Below are 16,420 nucleotides of genomic sequence, written 5' to 3'. Positions count from 1 at the left end.
ATTCAAACTATTATTTAGTTGATTTCAATTAAATATTGAAGTTTGAAGTGGAAATAAAGTTAATTAATCATCGTAGTTTATTGAACAAAATAGTTAAATTTATTTACTCATCGAATCTAGTGTGACAAAGTCATCATAACTTTAATGAAATTAGAATTTGCTTAAGAAAATAATTTAATTGAGAGAATTAATTAAATTTATTTTAATTAATTAAACAAATAATATTTTGAAATAGAATATTAGTTATTGGATTGGTTAAACTGTATGAGTTGGTTTAAAGTTTAAGGAGAAGCAAATAATTATACCCAATACATGAGACAAGCTTAATGACTCATCTGATATGGGATGGGCGGCAAACTTAGTCCCAGAGGGGGTTTCTGTTGCCCACCACATACTCCCATTGGAACTATGTGTATTTTTTGTTAAAATATAATTATTTTGTTACTTATTGTTCAACTGGAACTCTTGTGTTTTTCTCTGAAATTAAAGACTATGAGATAGGTCAAACCAGATCGTTGTTACTTTGTCAAATTATAGTGAGATTTATTCTACTAATAAATTCTATTCTTCGAGAGAGTTTAACTTTGGTTTCTAGCACATAGAGAGAATCTAAACTTCCTTACTGGAACATCAATAAAGTTTTCATTTTGTTAACTAATTTGTGAACTTAGAACCCAAATTCTAAGCAAACCTGGGAATTTGAGAATAGCAGAGAAAATCATGTTGATAGAAATTCAGAAAATCATTAATTTGGCTTGACCCAAACCATAAGTACTAATTTGATAATAGCTTATTGTTATTATTTCTACAAATATAGTGTAATTACAAGTATAGTTCAATTACTTTACAATTACAAGCATAAATACAAACTAAAAAGTAGATTTAAGCTATTACATGCACAAACAAATGAGGAGCCATAATAATCTTAAAAAATCCATTCAACAGACTAGACCTATATATAGCAAATGTGCAAAATGGGATTCAAAACTTGCATATAATAAGATTTGAATTTGGATATTCTAAGGAGGAAGACCTCAACCTATGCAAACATGCCAATGCCTTAATGTTATATTCATTTTATCCAATTATTCAATAAATTAACAATATTACTTTTATTATTATTACATAATAATTAATAGTATATTAATAAATTATTATTTTAATGTGAATTCAGTAATATAATTACTAATAATTAGAAAAAGTGGAAGAATACCACGTTTGATCCAAACATGATTACACTTATTATAGGAAAAAAAGAGTACAGGGATGCATGAGTTTCCGAAGAAAGAAGTATTGGGTTCCTTGGTTTTCTACATGCATGTTCACCGCCCCACTCCTAAAGCAAAGCAAAAGCTGCGACAACATTTAAAATATTAAAAAGAAAAAGGGCAAGAAAGCAAAGCAAAAGTGTCTTTTCACGTCTATATAATTTCATCAAATGCTAACTCATTTCCGGAAACTTATTCTACAGTTAGCATCATATTCATACCTGTTGATAAGCTGATTCCCTTGCTGTCTCTTTCATTCGCAAATTCACCAATTAATCATGAAGAACAACAAGACGTCTGTTTCCTTAAAACAGGTAATCTCTTCTATGGTGACGAGTTCCATAGCCAAAGCCAAATCCATAGCTGTTAAGAGCAAAATGAATGCAGCCAAAGCCAGACTGATCATGTTGACATTGATGAAAAGCAAGAAAGCAGTTTTGCTTGGTTCTATCTCCAACAAGATTAATGGACTCCTTGGCGACGATAAGGAGGAGAACGACCAAAACCAAGACGACCAAAGCAAAGCCATAGTTCCATATTCATACGACGATGGTGATGGTGATGGTGATGGTGATGGTGATGGTGATGGTGATGAAGATGAAGATAAGTACCCAGATTTGACCCATTGTTTGTTCGATGAGGAAATGGAGTTGGAGGCGGAGACACAAGGCGGGTCCATCATTGAGATGGTAAGGAACTCCAAAGAAGAAGGAGAGGATTTCAGGTTAGAAGACGAGATCGACCACGTTGCTGACTTGTTCATAACCAGGTTTTACAAACAAATGCGCTTGCAGAAGCTCTTGTCTTTCAAGAGGTATCAAGAAATGATGGAGAGAAGCGTTTAGAGGCTTTAATTTAACCCCTTTACTATGTTTTATTTTTTTTTTACTTTTGTTTGCTTTCGATTTCTTTGATTTTTTACTTGATTAATGTATAAACCTATCCAACTTGCCTAATTCTCATTTCTAATGTAGCCAGTGATATGGGATTGTGATAAAAGATATTATATTAAAATTCAGATTATATTTTATCTTTTATATTAAAAATTAAGTAAATTAGTTTTTGTATGTTATATTAAAAAGTAAATCGGTCATTCTTATAAAAAAAAATTCATCTATTTGTATTGTTAAAATCTGGTGTGATTGTGAAATAATCAAACAGTGACATATGGCGCATGTCATGTGTACCTCATGTTGACATATAAAGATAAGCTTTTAACACTAGAAATTGATGAAATTTTTAATAGAATGGTCAATTTACTCTTTAATCTAACGATATAGACACTAATTTTAAATACCTTACATACATTATACACAATATAATTCATATAAATTCTAAATACTTTTGAACAATTAATAACAGAATGGTCAATTTACTTTTTATCGAGCGTATAGACATTAATTTTAAATACCTTACATACATTATACATAATATAATTCATATAAATTCTAAATACTTTTTGGCAATATAAGTAGTTTATGAAATTTAATTTGAACAATATTTTAAATAAATTTCAAAATGTAAAATGGAAGGAACTTACCTTTGGGGATGATAATTAATGAGGGCAAATATATAATATAGCTAAAAAGTGATTTTTCTAAAGATAGGAATGGTAGCTTTTCAAAACATTATTTTTATTTAAAAATATTCGTTTAATATTTTTACATTTAAAAAATACTTTAAACTTAAAATTTACTTTTTAAAAATTAGTTACCAATTAAATCAAATTCTCTGAATTAAAATTTCATAGAAAATTTAATTTAAAATAAATATAATTAAAAAAGTAATATAAAACTAAATAATATTTATCTTAACATTTTATATAATTTAAATTTAAGATAAATGGATAAATTTATTAAGCAATTTAAATTTAAAAGCAATAGATAAATTCAATATATTTTAAACACATAATTTAGAAATGATTTGATTAAAATTTAATATATTTATATGTATATAATTAATCAAGTATATCTAATTTGGCTTAAAATTTTATTTATTATTTGATTAAATTTAAAATTATCATAAAATAGATTATTTAACTAATATTTGGAAATTTTAATTTCAAGATAATTAGATATATAAATTTATTGTTTTTAAATTATTTAATTATTTATATGTTATAAAAATAATTTTAGAAATTAATAAAATGAAATAATTTGTATTTATATTTTTTAACTTTGTAAGTAATCATATATATAATATTAGAAATTATATATGCATGAGTTATTTGAGTTACAAAATGCTTCATTTTTAATTATATAGGAGTATATATAGAAACCTTGAGTTCTAAAATATTTAAATTGAATCCCATTTTTAAATTAAGTTTTAAATATAATTTTCTTGTAATTAATTAATAATAATAAATATTGATAATGCTTATATTTAAAACCAGGTTTGAAGTATACCACAAATTTTGTATTTAAATAAATTCAATATGATTTACTCCTTTTATAAATATTAAAGTTGCAAATATTATTTCAGGTTAATATTTTATTAAATTCTAAATATAAAATAAAATACTTTCAAAACTTTCATTTTAGTTTGTAAATCTTTGACATATAATTTAATATAATTAATTTATATTAGTATCCAATTAAATCTCACTAAATCAAACATTTTGAAATAACAAAACTTTTATACCATTTTGAAACAGTCTATACACAAATAATGGGGATTTAGTTTACAAATATTATTTCCAAAATAGAAAGCACAAAGATTAAATTATTAAATAATTTAACATTTTTATTTGATACACATAATTAAATCTATGTGTAGGGGCGAAATTAAAATTTCTTTTTAGGGTCGAAATTAAATTGTAATTTTTACGATAGAAAAATATAATTTCACCATTTTAATAGACTATATATTTATAATTTTTAAAGAATTAAATTAAATTATTATATTTTTAGGGAGGCCAAAATGTAATTTTACATTTATTAGTTTAAAATTTTAAAAATTTTAAAGGAGTCATAGTAAAAATTTTCATTTTAGGGTTCTAAGTTCCTTGTCAACCCCTAATTTTACCACTTGTCTATGTGTCGCACGGATATATAAACTAATATATATTATAAAAAAATGTATGGAGGTAAAATGGAAACTATGTGTTATAATTTAGCTTTTAAATTTCAAAATATTATTTTAATTATATTTAAAGTGGGTCTCATTTTTAAATTAAAATTTAAATATGGTTTTATTGCTATTAATAGTCATATATATATTATAAAAAATGTAGGAAAGCAAAAATGAAAACTTTAAGTTTTAGATTAATTCTTTAAATTCAAAAATACTTCATTTTTAATTATATTTAAAGTTAATCTCATTTTTAAATTAAGTATTTTCTTACCATTAATCATGGCATAGTGGAAACATTTTATTCCCCAACATAAATTCCTCTTAATTATATAAACACATTTTAATAAATTCCACCAACAAATATTAAAAACACTTTAATTATACACCCAAAATTAAAATGGAAATTCAATATTTTTATTATTTTGGCATTTCATTCAAAACTGCAAAAAAACTTATTTTAATTGGTAAAATGTGTCTCAATATTTGGATTTGGATAACAATTGTTTCCAGAAATTAAGTAATTGAAAAAGAAATACAATACAGTGTCCCATTTTAATGGGAAATAAAATTATAATTATTAACCTTTTATAAAAAATTTAAGCATTATAAAAAAATAAAATTATAATCTGAAATTGTTAGTAATTTAATGCTTAACATTTCAGAATAAATTTAAAAATTCAATTTATTTTAGAATACCTAAAATTAATGGTAATTGTAATTAGATTATGCCTTTTTGCAATTCAAGATAAACTTATTATTCAAATCTATTTAACTAAATTGTCATAATTATTTTGTTATGGGCCTCAATTAAGGTTTCTTACTCCTTATTACTCTATCTTTAAAATTATTTATACCTTCGTCACACCTCTCACATTTTCACCTATTAATCTAAAAGAAGAAATCAAAATCCAAAGTGTCACACCCTGATTCTTTTAAACTCGAAAATTAGAAATATTTAGGGGTTAAATTGAAAAGAGATCGTAAGCTGACGGTCTGTATTGAGAGATCAGGAAAAGATAGTAACTAAAATTGGACAGGGTTGAGAACCAAGTCTAATTCGGTTAGATTAAAACTAGCCGGTCCCTTAGTAGAGACAAAATGATTGTCAATGAGTGGTTTTTACACGGTCAAAGACCGTGTAGGAAGGGTTATAAATTCTTAGAGAGACTTCTTTTCCAATTTGTTTCATTTTCCTCTTCATCTCATTCCTTGGTTGCTTCGAAGGATAAATAGCTGTGGAAGCTCTGCATGGGGCGATGATTGTGAGGTTCGAGTAGGAAAAATAGAGAATCCAATAAGTTGGTAAGGTCCTGAATCCTTTAGTGTACGTAAGATTTAGGAACCAAAGTTAAGGGTTTCTAGAACCATTTTAGGGGTTTTGCATGTTCTGGAAAACTGAGTTTTAAAATGAATTGCGGAGTTTAACTCATGACTTTGGGTTGTCATGCTTAACTTCCAAGAGAATGGAAGCTCTAGCATTCGGAAAAGCTAAGTTGGGAAGGCAAGAAGGCATCAGGTGAGTTTCTGCACCCTGCCTCCTCATTGATAAACGTTATTGTGTGATCATGCTAGTTATGCGATGATTATTGTTAGCAGGTAAATTTTACCATATGCATGATTAGTGTATGCATGGTATGAGAGGGAAATATTGATAGGTTAGATAAAGATAGAATTGGAAAAAGGGATAGAATTGGAAAAAGGGTGATTTCTGCTGTATGGTATTTGTAACACCCAGTTTCCAATAAACTCAAAATTAGGATAAATAAGAGGCTAAGTTGAAAAAGACCACAAGTTGGCATCATATAATGGAAGAAACAAGAAAGCTAGAAATCGAATTGGACATGGTTGAGATCCAATTCTGGTTCAGTTACAATGGAATCAATCGGTTCTTTAGTGGGATGCATAATGATTAGTGATGCACGACTTTCGTGAGGTTGGAAGAAGTGGGGGAAGTGTTATAAATAGTTAGGAGATAGCTCCCAAGGATGATTTCCTCCCCGACTTATTTTCATTTCTCTTGTTCTTCATCTTTTTCTATAGGTTGAAGAAGGATTAGACATGGAAGGTTCTGCATGGAGCAGACTTTGTAAGGACAAAGCTTGAGAAGTGGGGAAACTAGAAAGTGGGTAAGATTTTTAACCCTTCTGTATACGTAGGGTAAAGTTTAAGAACACTAGAACTATTTTAAGGGTTCTGCATGTTTCTAAAAAATGGGTTTAAGTTAAAGTTTTAAGAAATTTTGATAGGAATAGAAAGGAGGAGGTCTCTAATGAATAAATGTGAAATCGAATTTTAATCCAAATCTAGGAATTGAAAGTTATGCTTGTTCCAAGTTTAGGGACTAAATTGAATAAATTGAAAAATATGCATGAATTGGTAATTGTTTGTGAATTGGCTGGAAATTTATATTGATATATGTTTTATGATTATACATAGCTAACGTAGATGCTGGGCCATCGAGAGGGAAAGCAAAAGCAAGAGTTATCGACGAATGACGAAGGGCCCCGATTTATATTTCTATGATTCAGGATCAATTTAATTGTTGCATATTTATGATGTTTTGCATGATATAGCATTGAGGTGAGTTATCAATGGCTATTTAAACTAAATTGTTATGATTGAGATTGATTTTTGAGACAAGGATTAAATTGAATAGAATGAAAAAAAGTATGATTTAATTAATGTGTTATTTGGTATGAATTTGTGTTAAAATATACTATATGATGTGATGACATGACAAATTGGTGATGAGATTAAAGTACGATATAGAAGGTGCAAATAGAAGGTGCAAAAATAATTTCCTACTGACACACCTGAAGACTCGTACCCGATACCACAGAGTAAACTAACACACAACCAACCATTAAACCAGCAGGCCCATTCTGACACTAGAATACAGAAACAAACTCAAATGTCTTATTAACCCTTACCTACAAATCTCAAAACTTCTAACCCAAAAATTCGAGACGTTACAGGGATGGTAGAATAATTAGATATTGAATGCTATCGTTATCTAGCTATCCGGGATGATAAAATGTAAGAATAGTTAAAGCCATCATTGTCGGGCCATTCGGGATGGTAATTTGTTGAACAGTGTGAACCATCGTTGTCGAGTCACTTGGGATGGTGTAATGAGTCTTGATAGCAAAAGTCATCATTGCAGGACAACCTAGGATGACAAGAGTAGTATAGAAGTTATAAAATGTTAATGAATTGGTATAATATGCTTATATGTGTGTTAAGATAGATAAGGTACGTAAACTACTATATGTATCGGTTGAAAATGAGCTCTGGAGGTCGAACAAATATGAATGAGTCTATAGGCTCCAGAAAACGATTAAATGGTGGGTTAAATGATATATTGGTGTTAAATGAGAATGGAATTGAATGTACTGAAATTGGAAATGATTTAAAGATAGGTAATGGATAAATTACTTGAATTGATTAGACTACTGTTATAGTGTGAGAAGTGTTGGGTCGTAGTGTAAAAATTAGAAATATGAAAAGAATAATTATATGGATGGAAAAAGAGGAAAGACTAGAAGGGAAATTTAAGCATGGAAGTACATGGATATGTGGTTGATATTGAAAATGAATTTGCAGCATTTGATTTATAATGATGATAATGCAATTTCTTTTAATAAAATAATATATACAAAAAGAAATGATGATAGATATTTTGTTGGAAAGATGATAAAAAGAGAGAAGAAGAAAAAAGTCGTCATCATCATCCTCTAAAGCTTTTTTCTCCATGTCTCACTCTATTTTTTCTAAGAAAGTTTTATTTTGCTTTCATTTTAGTTCTTTTCCTCCATTTTTAACTTATCCCAAGCTTTAAACTCAAATTTCCACCATAGATTTTAGTAATCAACGATAGAAACTTCATGACATGATTAGTTTTTGGTGGAACTAGCAATAGTACATCTTGAAAGTGAAGAAAAGTTAGGGATTTGTGTAAGTAAGGTAAGGATGATGAGCTTTTCTTAAGAGATTTCATATTTATCTCATTTGATGTGCATGGAAGTGATATGTGAACATGGTATTGATGTGTAAATGTTGTGTATGTTTATTTGTAATGAAGAGAATGAGAAGAGGAGTGAACATCCAATTGGTGATAGACGCAAAGATATAGCAAACGAGTGAAGGAAGAAAGAATGGGTCATCTCAAGCAATTTTTGTTTGAAGTATATCAAAAGTTTTATTTTATTTAATTAAAACCCTAATTGAAAATTTGATAAATTGGTTTGGTAATATTCATGGGATTTATTAGTGTATAAAAATGATATTTTAAACTACGAAAATTATTTTAAAGTGAAAGTATATTCTTATAGTGAAATGAAAAGTGTATGTACAGTAATTTGAAGAATAAAGATTTAATTGCTAAGAGTACAAAGTTAGATAAGTGAAATAAATGTTAATACAAAGTATTCAAGCGAAAAGTAAAATTTTAATAAGGTGAATGTCAAGTAAAATTTGATGATTTTAATTCTATTTAAATAAAGATTAAATTGTAAAATAGTAAAATTTGAATTGTTTCATTGTTGAGAAATAGTGATAAAATTTTATAGTATATATGTCCATGTAGACAAAATGAAAACTAGTAGGATATAAATAGTATGCCATTAGGAAAGTAATTAAGCCCACAAGTGAAAGTGACACTATGATGTGCAAAGTGATATTCATACGAAGAGTAACGACACTTCAATGCGTCTTATCAAAATTTGGGCAATAACATTATAAGGCAAGTGAGTAAGTAATTTGAAACTTGTAGAATTGGTATTTTAATATAGCTACTATGGAAACAAAATTAGTGTAGGATGGCTGAAAGTAATGATAGTAGTATATATATGTTGAATATATTCTAACTAATTCCGGTACTGCATTTAAAGTCTGTAAACAACGATACACAGCCGCCTATGTCTTAATTATGTTAAATTGCCATAGTTCACAACTAGGTTTTTAAAATTCAATTGCTAACAACATTTCATTTATAATTGAAATTTCCTCATTTTATTTGGTTATGGCCTAATCATAGCTGGGTTTATTTGTGGTTTAGTTTTACCTAAATTTTATTAATTTTTTAAACTGCTATTTTTTAATAATATTTAATATTAATAAACAACTAATCAGAGCAAGAATCGATAATTCAATCGATCGATTCAAAATCTATTAATATAAAATTCCTTTGAAATGCAATAAGTTGGATATTTATTTGCTTTTCTATCAAATTATTGGCATTTTAACAATATGTTTGGCTTATGTAGGAAAGGAGGAAGAAATAGTTGGATTAAAGTAGATGAGAGGTTCAAGATTGGGTTAAATTACTCTTTCTATTATTGAACAGATGAATATAGTCTTTATATCCTTAAATAAAATTATATTTTTCAATTATGACCATAAAAATATGTATTTTTCACCCAGGAAAGAATATCTATTTTAAAATCATTAAATATTAGAAAGGTGATTTTCAAAATTTGTATGTATTTTTTGTAAAAAGCTTTTGAAATTTTATCCTTTTTTTATTTGACTTTTTTTTATAGAAAAATAATGACTTGAGATCCGCCAAAAATATTAATGGAAAAAAGAGAAAACCCTCCATATAAGTTGTGACTTGGTAGAGTTTTGAGTTGTAGAACTGCAGAAGAGACAAAAGACGACTGAAAATGGAGCATCCATATGTGCCCAGGGATCTGCAACTGCCTGGATATGTCCCCGTCTCCCTTTCTGAGTCCACCATTCTTACCGTCTATGGTCTCTCTTCCCTGCTCGTCGTCTCCCTTGTTTGGTTCCTCTCTGGTTTGTCCCTCTTTCTCTAATCCCATTTTCGATGTAAATCAAAACACCTTCATTTTCACTTCAAATTCTGCAGGCTTTTCACATGTTTTGGGGTTTGATTTCTTTCTTATTAGCTACTTACCAATACGTTGAAAAAAGTTATTACAACTTGCTGCATTCTAGATCTACTAATAGACCGGAGGAATCCTAGCATTGATCTGTGACATGGACTATAAGTGTCCCGTTAAAGGACTCTAAACTTGTTTCAATTTAGGTATTTACTTGTTTTTATACCAGGGCGATCGCGCAACATATCTAAACTTGATAGATTGTTGATGTGCTGGTGGGCTTTCACGGGACTTACACACTTAATTCTTGAAGGATATTTTGCATTCTCCCCTGAATTCTATAAAGACAAGACTGGATTTTATCTAGCTGAAGTTTGTAAGTTGCTCTTAGTTTTGAATGTTCTTGATAATTATTAATAGCTCAAGTACCATGACATCCCTGTACTAGGATTTAGATTTTAATTTTGCCCCCTTTACTAGAAGAATGGACAAATTAATCCCTGTTGATGGAATAATCAAATACTTACATCTGGCTTGCTATGTATTACACATGCCGACGGACATCAACCTTTTTTTTAGCAAAAAAATTCATTTGCTATTTGATCTTCCGTACAATGACTAATTTGCCCAATTTTTTTAGTAAAGGGGTAAAAGCAATCTGACTTCTTGTACAAGAGCCTCCATGGTACTTTTACCCCTACCTTCTATTTATTCATATGATTTAATGGCAGGGAAGGAATATAGCAAAGGTGATTCAAGATATGCAGGAAGAGACTCAGCAATTGTTGCTGTTGAAGGAATGACATCAGTTCTTGAAGGTCCACCTTGCCTTCTAGCAGTGTAAGATTTGGCTTTGTTTACATATACATCTATTTCCTTCTACTTTGATTGTTGTCATTGACAAATGCTTTTTTATTTATTTTTTAATTTGGAAGGTATGCTATTGCCAAAGGAAAAGGATATAGCTACATACTTCAATTTGCCATCTCTCTGGGACAGTTATATGGTACATTTGTATATTTCATAACAGCTTACTTGGAGGGTGATAACTTTTCTGCAAGCCCATTTTATTACTATGCATACTATGTTTTGGCAAATTCGTTTTGGCTTTTGATACCTTCGCTCATTGCTATCCGGTGTTGGAAGAAAATTTCTTCGGCTGTGCAGAGCCAAAGCCAGAAGAAGAACAAGATTAGGTGATGTAGACTGCAAAAGGATATCTTTGTTTAGCACTGGTGGACCATCTTGAAATAATTTAGGCATTCCAGTTAGAAAAAGATGACATTTTCAGTCTTCAATGAATAATGTTAATTGATTTTTAATAGACTACAAACATGACCAATCTTCTTGAAACTCTGCTTCTATATGCTTCATGCTGTGGAACTGTGTGAAGTTTGATATGAGAAAGCTAAGCTTGTTCTTTGTAGCAAAGCATAGCAAGCTATGTTCATTGATCTTTTTCCTACTCTTCCCTTCTTATTAGAATCAATTTGTCATTTGGATCCATGTTTTTGCTTGGATATTATCCAGTGGCCGGTAAGAGGACCATAGAGGTCCTTGTATTAGTAATCAAATTACATTTTGTCCCCTACTAAAAAATAGGCAAATGAGTCCATGTACATTAGATCAAAAAATAAATAATCATTTATGTTGAAAATTTCATCCATTTGTATAGCTATAAATTGACATAGCTAACAAAATAACTAGATAATGATATGTGGCATACCGTGTATACTTTATACTAACGTATAAAGATCAAATTTTAATAGTAAAATTGGATGGAATTTTTGATGAAAAGATCAGTTTCCTTTTTGATTTAATGTATAAGGATTAATTTGTTAATTTTTTTAGTAGAGAAGCTAAAATGTAATTTAACTCCAAGTATAATAACTTCTGTGATACTTTTACCTTCATCAATACCTCAAAAAATGGCAAACAACCAACTGTTGTGTTTTAGTTAACAGTAAGTATGCTTTGTTTTCTCCGAAACATATATAGTTGTTTGTTTTCTTCCATTTCTGGATATGTTGGTCATCAGGTCAAGAAAAAAAAATGGTGAATATATCCGAAAGATCCTTCTATTATAAGGGCTTAATCAAATTAATCTTTACTATTAAGCGGATCAATTTAATTCTTATATAATTAAAAAGAATCAAATAAAACTAAATTGAAATAGAATTAATTTTACTAGAGTTTATTTTTAAAGCTTTTATAGTTTTGTCAATAATTTTTTTATTTATTTGGATTGAAAGAAAACCTTTTAAGATAATTTTTATATAATAAATATTAATTTTATTATAGTTGAGATAGGCAGAGAAATAAAAAAAGCAGCAGAAAATAATTTGCCCGCTGCCAGGCCGAAAATATTAATGTAACACTTCAACTTTTTAAATTTAATGGCGGGGAGCAGATTTAGTTCGTGATTAATTTTTACATTTTTTGAAAGTTAAAGATTTAGTTTATGTATTTTTATTTGATTAATATCAGTTTTGTATTTTTTAAATCGGTAAATTTTAATTCATGTATTTTTAAAATTTGAAATTTAAGTTTAGATTCAAACAGTAGCAATTAAGTTTGTTTGGTTAAATTCAATTACTAGTATTGTGTTTTGCATATAATTGTAGATTTAGTCTATTTTCTTCAATTGGATCGTTCTAAGTTTTTATACTTTTCAAAATTTGAAATTTCAATTTTAATGTAAATGACATCAGTAATTTATTAATTAGATTTTTAGTGAGTAATATGTGGTAGTAATAAGTTACCATGACATTGTCTATATAATAATATATTTGGCATATTAGATTTTGAAAATAGCGGAACTTTAGTTAATAAATATAACAATTATTATTTCGTGATTATTGAAATTTTAAAATTTTGATAGTACATGAAATAAAAAATAGTAGTAGAAATTAAGGTAATGGGAGAGAGTAGAGTAGGTAATATTTATAAAAGTGTTAATAAATTGCACTGTCCTGGTAAATTTAGTAGAATAGTTAGGATATAATTTGCATGCTATAAGGATTAATGTGCGCATTTGTGTTGAAGGTGATGATACATAACTTATGGCATAGTACGTAAATGTATTTTAGACTCATTTTTTCAAGGTATTTGAATAGATGTACCTTTAACGCAATATGTATTAAAGTGTTAGTTGAAATCCTGAATATCTGAGTATATTTTACTAAAGATAAAACATTTAGTTGTTAATAATAATACGATGTGTTAATGAATATGTCTCGCAATAATTAAACATATATACAAAGTGAAACTATTGAATAAAGAATTGAGAGAATTCACCTAAAAATGTCTATACATTGGGTTGATGAGAAAGTGGAATTGAGTTTGACTTTAACTATAATGTGTGTAATGGGAAAAGGGAAATTTTATAATGAAATTGTAATTCTTGTGTAATAAGAGAACTTATGTAGGAATCAAAGGTTCTAATGTCATAAGTGATTGTTCAACAAATGAACCACGAAGTGGTAATCTCCTTATAGGAGAAAGGTTCTAATGCCAGCTTTGAGCCTTAATCAACAACTTAGTAAGTGAATGAGTCTAAATTCTCATTGATTAGTGGCGTAATTGAACTTAAGTTTCATAGTTATAAAATACTCAACTCTAATAAGACTAAATTCTTCAAGCTTAAAATGTTAGTGGTTTAAATGCGTAGGTGGTGGACCTTTTTTTTTTTTTTTGCAAAGTTAAAGATTGTGTCTTTGAGGTATCACATCATCGTGCAAGGTGGGAAGCGATTAACAAATTTAAAATATATTATTTTGCATTGGAAGAAATTGTAATGACTTGTACATAAGTTAAAGTGTGTTGAAGCTTGGTATTGTTTTTAGAATATTAAGGAACTTTTGAATGCTTTCAATTTAGCCTTTGAAAAGATTTAGACATATTTGTGACATGGATTTGAGTTCTAATGTGTTTTGATATTGTTCTAAAGTGATTTGAAACTTGTTGGCATGTTTTGATGATGCTTTTAAGTGTTTTTGAACCAATTTTGGGGGTCCACTGCATCTAGGTATCAGTACTTTACAAGTTAGTAGCTAAAATATTATAATATCATGGCAATGTTCCAATACATAAGGATCATGTATTGATACCTTTGCCATTGCACCTCTATTCTTTGGGTTTTTCAAGCCCAAATTAACCTCGAACAAGGTCCTACCATTATGGTTTTGAAAAAAAACTTTAGAAATAATTTGAAAAAGTATTTTAAAACATTGAAAATGATATTTTAATGAATCCAAGTGGAAAGTGACACGAAAATTCAAGAGAATGTTTTATTACCCCATTTTTAAAAGTGTATGTTTTAAGTCAAAGAATAACTAAAGATAATTTTATGTTTTTTATACCTTTCCAAAGCTTGGAAACTGATTTAATTAAATTGTTAAAATAATTTTTGTAAGTGCAAACATTGTGGTAATGGGTTTTACAATGCTACATGAGGTTGAAAGGCAATTTGCCAACTTCAATGCTTGGGGAGAAGTAGTTGTTGCCTTTATATTTGACTAAATTTCTTAGCTAAGGGAATATTTGTGTGAGGCTTGTTTTGAGGCATAAAGAATATTAAAAAAACGAGGAATGTGATTTCTTCTTCTTTCTCCATTATTTCTTCTCTTGTTCCAATCATCACAAAATGTTGTCGTTTTTTCATTTTAGTAGGCCAATCACACCGCGCCATGTGGTATATTTTTCTGTAAAAAAAGGTATTTTCTTTTATCAAATATTACAAAAATATAAAAATAAAAATATGTTGGTCTAATTTTACTCTATAATTGAATCTAAAATTTTCATCAGTCATTAACTTCCACCCCATCGCACAATTCAAATCATTCATAAATTACTAATTTACTCTTCCATTGATTCTCTACTAACCTGTCTGTCTATTTTTTGTTTCGCACGTTGGGAGTAGAACATGGGATCTATTCTCCTCTTAAATTAATTATTCATACCTCTCTTTTACTTTTCATTTCAATTTATATTTTTTTATTATTGTGGTCAAGTAAAAGATTCTTTCTTATAATAAAAATATAATTTTTAAAAATTTGATTTATTGATATGATTTTTTCAACTAAAATTTACATAAAATTTATATGTTTGATCTTCTCAGATTATTTATACGGATGGACCCAACAAAAAAAAATATGAAATTTGGGTGTTGGTGGAGAGAATGAGAATAATGAATGGGTTGGAAAGCAAACATTGGTGGAGTCTGAAAACAATTAACTTAGACATGTGGGTACCTGTTTAAGTTGCAGACCACAAAAGCTATTATAGATTTAGTATGTTATACTGAATATAAAGGAAATGTTGTTTAATTGATTGCATATTTTTATCAAATTCTTCTTATTTTCTTTCAGCATTAATTGAATTATATTGATATGATAGTTCATTAAGTTTTTCTGTTGATGCAAGCAATTGGAACTGATGGCTGCAAAACAGAAAGCTAATGGGTGAGAATAATGGAGAAAAAGCAGGGTTTATCAACTTACCTTTGTTGGGCTGGCAATGCCGTATTTTTAAACTCAACCTTAGAACAAGTACCAGCATCTGATCATTTAAGGGACTGCCTTAGGCCCGCTTTTTAATAGAGCTGACGATTGTTTATTTTGAAGCTTCTACCAACTACTCTTTTGATTTGTAGCATTATAATGTCAACAATATTGACACCATTAGCTTTGAATATAACAACATTTAAAATAAATTTTATATATTTTTACATTATTTAGTAAAAATATGATAACAAATTTTATTAAATATTTTCAAAATAATTTTAAGGCTTCAAAAATGATTTTTTTTAAGTGTTTTCAATCTAAGTACAACACATTGACCAAAAAATGTAGTACCTAAAGTCAGTGTGCAAAAAGAGACAGAGATAGATATATAGAATTCTTCTCAAGAGGTACAACACCCTTCCACCCAAGTACCACACCATTTTTCAAGAGGTACCGCACCGTGCTAACTAGAGTGCAATACCTGCGGCTCAATGGTCAAATTTTGAAGAAATGTATCGCACCCCAAAGATCTACAAGTGTTTTTAAGCCCAAAATTAATGTTTCCAATGGTTAGAATTCATCCCCAACGGTTATAAACATCTATAAACTCATTCTTTGGTATAAATACAAGTCAAGGACACATCAAGACACAAGAGATGAACATCTAAGCATAGAAATCAAGAGAAAAGCCTCCAATTCTTTATTTCTTCATTTTCTTTTATACATACTTCTT

At 28.6% G+C, this 16,420-nt stretch overlaps 2 protein-coding genes and 1 long non-coding RNA gene across 3 annotated transcripts; all 3 read left to right on the top strand.

Annotated features, from left to right (window-relative positions):
* The first annotated feature begins 1,434 nt into the window (after positions 1-1,434).
* LOC108456397 (phosphopantothenoylcysteine decarboxylase subunit SIS2-like) lies at positions 1,435-2,282 on the top strand. The gene has a single exon (XM_017754988.2). It carries the CDS (start codon positions 1,547-1,549, stop codon positions 2,111-2,113), a length of 567 nt encoding a protein of 188 aa, XP_017610477.1. The 5' UTR covers positions 1,435-1,546; the 3' UTR covers positions 2,114-2,282.
* A 5,706-nt stretch (positions 2,283-7,988) lies between these two features.
* Positions 7,989-8,492, top strand: LOC128280894 (uncharacterized). Its single transcript, XR_008271092.1, has 2 exons — positions 7,989-8,303; positions 8,422-8,492. It is a non-coding gene; the product is annotated as an uncharacterized LOC128280894 (long non-coding RNA).
* Positions 8,493-9,862: 1,370 nt separating this feature from the next.
* LOC108455726 (probable 3-beta-hydroxysteroid-Delta(8),Delta(7)-isomerase) lies at positions 9,863-11,614 on the top strand. Its single transcript, XM_017754263.2, has 4 exons — positions 9,863-10,136; positions 10,413-10,559; positions 10,915-11,023; positions 11,119-11,614. The coding sequence occupies exons 1-4, from the start codon at positions 10,004-10,006 to the stop codon at positions 11,381-11,383; spliced, it is 654 nt and encodes a 217-aa protein (XP_017609752.1). The 5' UTR covers positions 9,863-10,003; the 3' UTR covers positions 11,384-11,614.
* Positions 11,615-16,420: the final 4,806 nt, after the last annotated feature.

This window comes from Gossypium arboreum, chromosome 9 (assembly GCF_025698485.1).
Source record: "Gossypium arboreum isolate Shixiya-1 chromosome 9, ASM2569848v2, whole genome shotgun sequence".
Classification (NCBI taxonomy): Eukaryota; Viridiplantae; Streptophyta; class Magnoliopsida; order Malvales; family Malvaceae; genus Gossypium; species Gossypium arboreum.
This window is presented reverse-complemented; position numbering and strand designations above follow the sequence as displayed.